The 11,745-nt window shown below is 40.9% G+C and overlaps 1 protein-coding gene and 1 non-coding gene across 2 annotated transcripts in view; one reads left to right on the top strand and one right to left on the bottom strand.

The window, feature by feature from the left end:
• Window positions 1-96: 96 nt before the first annotated feature.
• The window catches only part of Syap1 (synapse associated protein 1), a 30,231-nt gene continuing 18,582 nt past the window's right edge, over window positions 97-11,745 (bottom strand). Inside the window, exons 6-9 of the mRNA XM_015488060.2 lie at window positions 6,044-6,192; window positions 4,230-4,288; window positions 3,635-3,782; window positions 97-1,326 (exon numbers count right to left, since the gene is read on the bottom strand). Coding sequence (XP_015343546.1) covers window positions 1,199-1,326; window positions 3,635-3,782; window positions 4,230-4,288; window positions 6,044-6,192 — 484 coding nt within the window. The 3' untranslated portion in view covers window positions 97-1,198. The remainder of the gene's footprint in view (window positions 1,327-3,634; window positions 3,783-4,229; window positions 4,289-6,043; window positions 6,193-11,745) is intronic.
• On the top strand, window positions 5,275-5,348 carry Trnae-uuc. The gene has a single exon. It is a non-coding gene; the product is annotated as a tRNA-Glu (tRNA).

Genomic DNA, 11,745 nt, shown 5'->3' with positions numbered 1-11,745 from the left:
TTTTTTTTTTTTTTTTTTTTTTTTTTTTGGTACCAGGGATTGAACCTGGAGATGCTTAATCATTGAGCCACATTCCCAGACCTTTTTCTTTTGAGACAGGGTCTCGATAAGTTGCTGAGGCTGGCTTTGAACTTATGATCCTCCTGTCTCAGACTTTCGAGTCGAGCCACTGAAATTACAGGTGTGCACCATAGTGCCACAGAAAGACACATTTTTTACAAACACGTTTGCACAGTTTTTTTGTTGTTTTGGTTCTGGGTATTGAACCCAGGGACTCACACATGATAGGCAATCACTCCACCACTGAACTTACACCTCTAGTCCTTTTTATGTTGAGAGAAGATCTCACTAAGTTGCTCAGGCTGGCTTCAAACTTGCATCCCTATTATCTCAGTTTCCCAAGTAATTGGAATTACAGGGGCTCCCCACCATGCCCAGATATTTTTTTTAAAATTGCTTTGCTGGTGATCAAACTCAGAGCCTAGAGAGTCTATCACTGAGCTACATCCCCAGCCCTTTTTATTTTTTGAGACGGGGTATTGCTACATTGCCCAGGCTGGCCTCAAACTTGAGGTTCTCCTGGCTTGCTCTCCTCAGTTGCTGGAACTACAGGAGTGCCCCCTGTGCCAGGCTATAGCTTATCTTAATGTCAAATTGTGTGATGTTTATATAATTAAAATCAACTTCACTATATTACCTTTTGGCTTTCAGATGGAATTTTAGAAAATACCTTGCAAGGAAATAGTCCTGAAAGTGCTTCCTCTTAAGTTCTTTGGTATAATTTGGTCATTTTGATAGTAATCAATCCATTAAGTACTTTAACATCATGTATCAACAAAAATGCAATGAGGAATATGAATGTTTTGAAAACCACGACTGAAAACATAACCTAAAATTTTACCTGTGTTTCTGTGGCAAAGATATTCCCTACTGCCTATAAGAACATCTCTAATTCAATTTATATTAAAGAAATGCTACCCATAAAACATCCCTTTTCTTGATTATTAGAATAACCGTTCTATATACTTTTTTAAAGTAGAAGAGGCAAGTTTCAGCTGGAAAAAAGAATAATTTGGAATTTCATAAAGTTACACTCTTGTGCCTTGTGACTCATCGAGCGAACGCTTAACATTTAGAATTTCATGTCACTTTGTAGAATGTTAAGGATTATTATTATTATTTTAATTTCAGGAGGCAGCTAGTTTTCTTCCTGGAGCATCTTCTCTATTTCTTTATCCCAATTTTCATCCCGCTTCTCTGATTCTGTCACCACTTCATATTCTTGAAGCTCCTGTTGCAGCTCCTTTTCCCAATCAGCAGAATCTTCTGCAAGGAACAAAGGAAAAGGAAAAGAAAGATTTTTCGCTGAACTCAATGCTGGCAGTAGTAACAATTCAGGCAACTTTAATTACCTATGCAAGTCCTAGCCATGGTAATTTATTTTTGTGGCTCTGGGGATAGAACCCAAGGGCCTCACATAAGCTAAGCAAGCTCCCCACCACTGAGCTAGCTCCCCAAGCCCAATGTCTCAAGCTTCTTTATGCACTAAGAAAAAAAAAATAAAGTGATCAAGGAACAATATAATTAGAACAATTTATTAATATGGAAACAAAGATGTCAGCCCCTGCTTGCCTCCTCAGGGGTCTCTGCTACTAGTGTCATTACCCATTAAAGGAAGCCGTGGAAAGTTTTCTCTTGCTATTGCCTACAACACACGGGCTCATGCACTCCTTCATTCTGTGGTGGCCAGAACCTACCCTTCTCTTATCAAAAAACAGACAGAAAGTGGGTGGGCTCTGGAGTGTAGGTTTTCACTTGCCCACTTATTTCTCTTGGCCATGCCCTACACCCTTCTTTCTCAATTCTGTCCTCAGAGGAACTCTGAGATGGTAAGCAAAATAGAGTTCAGGTTCACCTTTCTAGGCCACTTTTCTGAACAACTGTAGGAACTGCTGGTTTGCTGGATGTCCTGTAAATCTGAAAAAGGTTTCAGGAAACTGTTCACTCGCTTTTTTTTTTTTTTTTCCTTTTGGGTATTGGAGATTGAACCCAGGGGCACTTTACCACCGAGCTACATTTAGTGTCCTTTTAATTTTTTTTTTCCTTAAATATTTTTTTTAGGTGTAGATGGACACAACACAATGCCTTTATTTTTTTTTTTTAATGTGGTGCTGAGGATCAAACCCGGGTCCCGCCCATGCTAGGTGAGCGCTCTACCGCTGAGCCACAATCCCAGCCTCTTAATTTTTTATTTTGAGAAAGGGTCTTGCTAAGTTGCTGAGGCTGGTCTTGAACTTACCATCCTCCGGTGTGAGCCAGTGACTTGGGATTATAGGTATGCAACACTGCACTCAGCTAAACTCTTCATTTGATAATGATTAACTCAATCTTTTTTTTTTTTTTTGGTGGTACTGGGAATTGAATGCAGGAGGAGCACTTTACCACAGAGCTACATCTCCAGCCCTTTATGTTTTTTATTTTGAGATAGAGTTCAAAATAAGTTGACGAGCTGGGTGGCACATGCCTATAATCTCAGTGTCTCCGGAGACTGAGGCAGGAGGACTACGAATTCAAAGTCAACTCAGCAAAAGCTTCACACTCAGCAACTCAGTGAGACCCTGTCTCTAAATAAAATATAAAATAGGGCTGGGGTGTGGCTTAGTGATCAAGTGCCTCTGAGTTCAATCCCAAGTACCCCATCCCCAAAAATAAGTTGGCAAGCCTGGTCCTGAACTTGGGGGTTTTACCAGGGGAGCTTTAATATCAAACCAAACTCCCACATCTTTTGGGAGTGCTTAAGATAGAGGAACATAAGGTCTGATCATGCTTGCTAGCATCTACCTTCTAGTAGGAACAGAAATATATACTTTTTTGCAGTGCTGGGCATTAAACCCAGGGCTTCATGCAAGCTAGGCAAGTGCTATACCCCTAACTTCTTTTCTGCAGATTTTAATTGGCTTTATTTACAATTCTTGAATTGGGGCAGCAAGTCCTGATGACAAGGGGTACAGAATGCCAATGAGAATCAAATTTTTTTCTTTCTTTTTTTTTTTGTGGTGCTGGGAATGGAAGCCAGGGCTTTGCACATGCTAGGCAAGTGCTCTACCACTGAGCCACAGCCCCAGCCCTCCAAAAATCAACTTTGATGCCAAATTTACATTGCAATTTTATATACTGGCTTTCCCTCTCTCTTTCGGTTTCTTGTTTTTCCATTGTATTTTTGGTACCAAGGATTGAACCCAGAGGCTTTAACCACTGAGCTACATCATCAGCCCCCTTAATATATATAATATTATAATATATTATATAATTAACATAATATATAATCATATTATTATATAATTTTGTTACATTAATTATATATTACATTAATAATATATAATATAATAGTATATATAATTAATATAATTTATATATATAATATGTGTATAAATAATCTTTTTGAGATGGGGTATAACTATGTTGCCCAGGCTGCCTGCCTTTGAACCAATTTTTCTGCCACGTATCTGGGATTACAAGTGCATGTCACCATACCTGGCTGTATATCAGCTTAAAGATAACATTTTTATGCAATCAATGTTGGATTTAAGGAAAAGAACAAGTTTTTTCTTTTTTATTCATTTTTTTTTTTTACCTTCGAGTCCAGCTGTCTCATTTTCCTTTTTGTCAAGCACAAGTTGCTCCATTTCCTTCCTTAAATCCTCCTGATTTAAGTTACAAGCATCGAAAGCATCACTGACAAACTCAGAAACGCCTGGGCTAGTAGAAATCTCCTCCTCATCCTGAAATGCAACACAAGAGTTCTTGACATGATTTCCTCAGTGACATTTATGCTCTAGAATTCTGGCCTACAGTTGTCTCAGTGGAATACAGCCTGGTTTTTGTTCTCTCCTCTGCTAGCTGGAAGACAGTGACCACTGCTCTCCAACCGTCTAACTTGCACAGTTGCTTGGTAACTAAATGAGTTACCACCCAAGGCTATTATTTGTTCTCACAGTCTGGATCACTCTCACCATTTCTTCTAATCCCTGCTGAGCACATCTACAATGATTTATGCCAGCAAGTCACCTAGTGGCTGTTGGTCCTTGACTATTCAAATACTGGACTCCTTATCTTAGAAACAGATAAGACCCACACTCCTAAGCAGTCTTAAGCGGTATCAGAGATTGTTAACTCAGTTACTTCATTTTCAGACATCAATTACTAGGTACAACATAAAACTGTATTACCTCTTGAGTTTTAAGCTGAGATTTGATTACGACAGGTGGCGTTTTGGGCCGTACTGCCTCTAAGAAGTGAGAATAAAAGAGAATAATTGCTTGATTCAGTTCTGAATACATATTACAATAACTGCTAAAATATCCACAAGTATAATGATACTAAATAATTTTCAGAAATGATATTCTATATTTTCAGCTTTTTGTTAAGTTATTACAAGAAATAGCCATGAGCAACCATCTCAAACTCTTGCTTTTGGGGATATTTTAATGTTACCATATTGAATGCCCCCCTTTTCTGAGGGGGGTACCAGGGATTATCTCAGGGGGCACTCAGCCACTGAGCCACATCCCCAACCCTATTTTGTATTTTATTTAGAGCCTCACTGTTGCTGAGGCTGCCTTTGAACTCACCATCCTCCTGCCTCAGCTTCCTGAGCTGCTGGGATTACAGGCATGCAGCACTATGCCCAGCTCTTGAATGCCCTTTATATAAAAATTTCTAGCAGGAAATAATTTTTGACTTCAGTGTTAGCAAAATTAATTCTGATCTTTGAGGATAATGAGAATGGAAGTTGTTTAGCAAAGTTTCCCCGTTGTCAATACTCAGTCACAGTATTCTCTTTCTCATGGGCCTCATATTTCTATCTTAATAAACTTAAAGATTGACAGTCTTTACCAAATACTGTCTTAAGTCCATTTTGTTACACAGGCAGGATTTGGCAAAATGGTTATTTTTCAGTAAAAGTAATATTAAAAAAAAAAGGATAGCCCATTGGGATGCAATATTAACATCTATAGGCCAAACGACAAATCACCCTGTGGGGAGGAACTTCATTATATTTACCTGACCCTAATGCAGTTTTGGAGTCTTTTCAACAGTGTATACAACCCTAATCTTAGGTCATGCTGTTTTCCTTAATCATCTAAAATTCTGCAAACTAAAATTACCCCACTTATTGTGGGATGAATGTCCAGGTGCAATTAGTACCTACCTATACACAGCGGGTACTCATACAAAATTAAAAATATTGCACAAAATACATTTTTTGGGGGCTGAGGATATAGCTCAGTTGGTAGAGTGCTTGCCTTTCATGCACAAGGCCCTGGGTTCAATTCCCAGTACCACAAACAAACAAACAAACAAATAAACAAACTACAGTTTATTTTGTATTACTCAATCAAACCCAAGGCCTCATGCATGCTAGGCAAGTGTTGTACCACTGAGCCACATCCCCAGCACCCACATTCCTTATTTTAATTAGTATAAGATATTTAATAGGTGCAAATAGTTGCTGATATCATAAAAGTCTTTCTCTCACAACCAGGGCTACCATGTCACAAGAAGAAAGCATCAAATGTTTAACTGAATAGAACTGAGCTTGGAGCGGGACACTTGTAATTTGGGGCACAACGGAGCTTTGCTCTACTCCACAGACCACACATACAGAGGAAACAAGGTTGAATGACAGTCCGAGAAACAAAGGGAAGGAGAGTGACTGAATGACAGTGGAGGTCAGGAAGTAGAACATGGTAAAGGGAAAGAATAGAGATGTGGGGAGGATGATTGGTGTTGGAGAAAGAAAAAAAAAAAAAACACCAAGAATAGCATAGTAATGGAAGGCCTGGGGAAGATATGGGTGAGCTGGGTCAGAGAGAGGGCAACAAGAATGAAAATTTCCTCTGGAAAGAAAAAGAATTTTTCTCTATAGTGATGTCAACATTTCTGGTACATACAAGATGACAAGCTCATTAGCATCTCTAAGAAATTTTTTTTTACAGTAATTCTCTTTTTCTGGAGTTGAAGTCTTATCCCCAGAACATACCTGTCAGAGGCAAATCATTCTCTCTATTGTTGTTTTTCTCCTCCTTTCCTGAGGCCTGCTGCTGGGCGGCCAGGGCAGTAAGCTGAGCTGACTGCTTAATCAGGGAGACACGGTAAAAGTAGTTCCTCCAAAACACTTCTTCTTTCACCCTTTTAAAGATAGACAATGGTGCAGGTGAGAATGAATGTGCATGCAGGGGCTATCTGTTGCAGAGGAGACCTGAATAAATGATTTTTTTTTTTTTTTGCAGTACTAGGAGTTGAAGCTAGGGCCTTATGCATGCCTGGCAACTGATCTACCGCTGAGTTACACCACAGATGCTGGAATAGATGAGTTTTAGGAGAATTTTTATTTTATTTTATTTGAAATTAGCTTTATATAGTTATATATAATATTTGGGTTCATCCTGACAAATTCATACATGCATGGAATTCGATTTCAGTTCATGACCCCCCCACTTCCTCCTCTCCCCCGTCTCCTTCCTTTATTCTAATAGATTTTCTTTCACTCATCTATTTATATTTGATTGGTTCTCTCTACCTATACATAAAGTTGAAATTCCCTATGTATATTTATATATACACATGTTTTTTTAGATGTTGATGGGCCTTTATTTTTTTTAAAACATTTATTTTTTAGTTGGAGGTGGACCCAATACCATTATTTTTTTTTTAATGTGGTGCTGAGGATCGAACCCAGTGCCTGACGCATGCTAGGCAAGCACTCTACGTCTGAGCCACAACTCCAGCCCCACATAACATGATTTTTAAGACTCCATTCTGAGCCGGGCGCGGTGGAGGACACCTGTAATCCTAGCGGCTCCGGAGGCGAAGGCAGGAGGATTGCAAGTTCAAAGCGGCCTCAGCAATTTAGTGAGACACTAAGCAACTCAGTGAGAGCTTGTCTCTAATAAAGTACAAAATAAGGCTAGGGATGTGGCTCAGTGCTCAACTGTCCCTGAATTCAGTCCCTGGTACAAAAAAAAAAAAAAAAAAGACTTCATCTGCATTGCCTTCCCTTCCTTATCCCTCCACTCTGTCTCTTGGTCTCCTTCTTCTATGTTTCTATGTTACTGATCCTCCCTTCATCTTTATGTTATCCTATCCTTCCCTCCCCCTCTTTAGGAGCATTTTTAAATCTGAATGTGGTTCAAAGGAAATTCTCATTTGCTTTACAACTCAAAGCTGAACAACAGAATAAACAGAACAGCTATCTCCTCCTTAGTCGCAAAAAAAAAAAACAAAAAAAACAAGTTATATAACACCAATGAAAGTGCAGCATTTTTAGCATTTTTTTAGGTACTGGGGATGGAGCCCAGGGCCTAGTGCATGCTAGGCAAGTGTTCTACCACTGAGCTACATCATCCATCCATTTCATTTTTAAATTTTATTTTGAGACAGGGTCTTACGAAGTTGCCCAGGCTGGCCTTGAACTTATGATTCTCCTGAATCAGCTTTTCAAGTTGCTGAGATTACAGGCATGACCCATCATGCCTGACTTCTTGGTATTTTAGTCTATTCTGTCCCACTGTCCCAGATGTGCAACATGTACAAAAACTTAATTTGAGCAACACATATTAACCTATTTTAATGCACCTGTGCGGTTGAAACATTTACAGAGTTGAAATCTTGGGACTTAATGGGTTAAGGAGACCAACACTGGCCTTGGGAGAGGGAAACAGAATTGTTGTGAGGCAGTGTGACCAAGGCAGGGGACTGGAAGCAGAGCCAGGACTCCACCAATCATTAGCTGTTTCCTAGAGGATTAAATGCTTTCAAACAGTAAGAAAGCATTGTGGGTGTTGTTCCTTATGAAAGAAAGGGGTGGGCAGCTTGCTAATTAACTAGCAACTGGTAAGAGTTAGTGATGTGGCAGGGGATGATTACAGAGTTTACTGCCCCCCTTGCCAGCTCCTGGTGCTGGGGACCAAACCCAGGGCCTCACCCATGATAGGCAAATGCTCAACCACTGAACTATACCCCCAGGCCTTTCAGGAAGTGGTTGATAAAATGAGTGAAGTGCAGTTCAACTTGAGAACTGTCGCTGGTTCTCAAACTTGGCTGCATATGAGAACTGCCTGGCATGGGGTGTTGGCATCCAAGTAGGTTAAGCTAAGTGCCTATGATGAGTGACCTGGAATGGAGTAAGAACCAAGGAGAGGAGGGGGTGAAGGCGAAAATAGAAGCTTGGTCACATGCGGGATTTAGCTCGGTGGCAGAGTGCTTGCCTAGCATGTACAAATCCTGAGTTCAATCCTCAGCACTGAAAAAAAAAATGCAATGATATCATGGTCATCACAACTGTAAATAGTGGAGCTGGGCCAGGAAACTAGTTTTTTTAGTGTCGGGGACAAAATGCAAATAATCTACACAAGCTAGGCCAGGCAACAAGATGGAATCTGCTGCAAGATATGGCCCATCTTTTCTTTTATGAATTCCACTAATATTTATGAAGTGTCACATGTGTCAAGCATCATGTTAGGTGCTGGAGGGATGCAGGGATGGATAAAACAAAATTGCCTGCCATCACAGATAGTCAGTCACAGGCATAGTAACCTCTCACTTGTTAAACTCTTTTTGGTACTGGAAATTGAACCCAGGGGCACTTTACACTGAGTTACACCCCTAGTCCTTTTTTTAATTTTTATTTTGAGACAGGGTCTTGCCAAGTTGCCCAGGCTGGCCTTGAACTTGCAATCTTCCTGCCTCAGCCTCCTAAGTCACTGGGTTATAAGCAAGCGCCACCCTGCCCAGCTTATTAAGTTCTTACTATGTACCAAGCATTTCCCGAACCCATGTGGTTACATGTCTCTTTTTTTTTTATATTTATTTTTATTTTTATTTTTTTTTAGTTTTCGGCGGACACAACATCTTTGTTGGTATGTGGTGCTGAGGATCGAACCCGGGCCGCACGCATGCCAGACGAGCGCACTACCGCTTGAGCCACATCCCCAGCCCAACATGTCTCTTTTTCTCTTTCTCTGTTATTCTTTTGCAGTGTGGTGATTGAACCCAGGGCCTTATGCATGTTAGGGCAAGTGCTCTACCACTGAGCTATATCTCTAGTTCTATTTATTTATTTGGTACCAGGGATTGAACTCAGGAGTACTCAACCACCGAGGCACATCCCCAGTCCTATTTTGTATTTTATTTAGAGACTGGGTCTTGCTGAGTTGCTTAGTGCCTCACTTTTGCTGAGGCTGACTATTAACTCAGCAATCCTCCTGCCTCAGCCTCCCGAGCCGCTGGGATTACAGCCATATGTCACTGTGCCCGGCTATTCATTTATTTTTAAGAGAGGCTAGTCTCACTAAGTTGCCCAAGCTGGCCTTAAACTTTAAGCCATCAAACTGCCTCTATCTTTTGAGCAGCTAGGACGACAGGCATGTACCACAGTGCCTGGCTCATAATTCCCTTTTTCTCATAACATCTTTTGGAAGTAGTTCTGCAAAATGGAGAGCTGGCTTACCAGCAGTTTATAATTGGTTATAGCTGACCGCGAGTTTAACTGAGCAAGCAACAGTATATTACAGCTGCCAAAAGAGCTAATGAAGCAGGCACAGTGGTGCAGACCTGTAATCCCAGCAACTCACAAGGCTAAGGCTGAGACAGGAGGATCACAAGTATGAGGTCAGCCTGGGCAACTGAAAAAGATCCTGTCTGAAAATAAAAAAATAAAAGGGTTGGGGTATAGCTCAGTAGTAAAGTGTTCCTTAATCCTCAGAACTAAAGCAGGGGCAGGGTGTGGGGAGAGGTAATGAAATCTTCACCTACATTAAAAATTGCACAAGAGAAGTCTCCTGCAAGTAGGAAACATCACATTCACTCCTGAGAACTCATTTTAATGGGGACACTGACAATTCAAAAGGTATCTAGAGCTGGGTGTGGTGACACATGCCTGTAATCCCAGCAACTATAGAAGCTGAGGCAGGGGGATTGCAAGTTTGAGGCCAGCCTCAGCAACTTAATGAGGCCCTAAGCAACTTAGTGAGACCCTGTCTCAAAAATAAGAAGGGCTGGGGATGTGACTCAGTGGTAAAGCACCTCTGGGTTCAATCCCTAGTAGCAAAAAAACCCCTAAAAAACAAAACAATAACAACAAAAAAAAATCAACAATGATATTTGGAGGCAAATCACCTATATAGTAAGGAGGATACAGAGGTAAAGAGAGGGACTGGGTGTGATGGCACACACCTGTAATCCCCGTGACTCGAGAGGCTGAGGCAGGAGGATCACGAGTTCAAAGCCAGCCTCAGCAACTTAACGAGGCCTTAAGCACTCAACAAGACCCTGTCTCTAAATAAAACACAAAATAGGGCTGGAGATGTGGCTCAGTAGTCAAGTGCCCCTGAGTTCAATCCCTGATACCCCCACTCCAAAAGAAGACCCCCGAGGAACTAAGCATTGGACCTGTTTAACCTGACAAGCTCTAGGATCTTAAACCATATAACATCGGAACCATACAAAAATGAACTGGCCCTTCCCAGGAGGTAGTGGGTTGCCTAAATCCCTCTTAATTCTAAGCTCCATGAAATGCCCAACATGAACCGTGGGTGTACTTATGTCTCCATGGTGACTCATGGGCAGTTTGCTCTTCAGATTAACAAAAACAACCATTCAGCCAGGCATGTCTTTAATCCCAGCAACTTGAAGTCTGAGGCATGAGGATCACAAGTTCAAGACAAGCCTGGGCAACTTAGTGACACCCTGTTTCAAAATAAAAACTAAAAAGGGGCTTGGTGGTGGAGTACTCTTGGGTTCAATCCCCAGTACCATAAACAAAGAAAAAAATTAAAATTATCAGCAGAGAGGATCCAAAATAGTCAAGAACCAAAATTGTGGATATTCCTGCCCTAAGTACCTTGGGCTATAGGTCCCACCAACTCAGTGCTTGATGATACTTGATATGAGTTATGGCAGGGAGCCTAGCACATGGCCCAGAGTGATTTGAATGATCCTGAGGTTGATGGAGTCTAAAGGTCATGAAGCCCACCTGGACCCCACAGCCTTGCTACTCTTCCCTCGGAGGCAGTTATACAGACTAGGCATGATCTCAAATTATAAGATGAAAGAGCTTCAAACAGATACGCACTCATACACACATTATATATATAAAGGGTTTAAAAGTCAATGCCTGGGGCTGGGGTTGTGGCTCAGTGGTAGAGTGCTTGCCTCATACATGTGAGGCACTGGGTTTGATCCTCAGCACCACGTAATGATAAACAAAATAAAAATTAAAAAACAGTCAATGCCTGCTGGGCGCAGTGGCACACGCCTGTAATGCCAGCTACTTGGGGGTCTGAGGCAAGAGTATTGCAAGTTCAAGGCCAGCCTGGGCAACACAGCAAGACCTTGTCTCAAAATAAAATTAGAAAAGGGCTGGGCATATACTTTGGTGATAGAAGCCCTGGATTCAATCCCCAGAACCACAAAAACAAAAAAGCCCCCCCCCAAAAAAAAGCAAATTTCTAAAGTTTTATGAGCATATGCAATGAAACATTAGATGGGGGCTGAAGTTGTGGCTCAGTGGTAGAGCACTTGCCTGGCATGTGTGAGGTCCTGGGTTCGATTCTCAGCACCATATTAAAAAAATAAGTAAAATAAAGGTATTGTGTCCATCTACAACTAAAAGAAATATTTTTTAAAAATTAGATGGTACATTTTCTTTATATCATTGACTTTTTTTTTTTTTTAAAGATAGAG

This window comes from Marmota marmota, unplaced genomic scaffold, assembly GCF_001458135.2.
Source record: "Marmota marmota marmota unplaced genomic scaffold, marMar, whole genome shotgun sequence".
Taxonomy (NCBI): domain Eukaryota; kingdom Metazoa; phylum Chordata; class Mammalia; order Rodentia; family Sciuridae; genus Marmota; species Marmota marmota.
The sequence above is the reverse complement of the archived record's forward strand: the minus strand, read 5'-3'. Positions and strand labels throughout refer to the sequence as shown.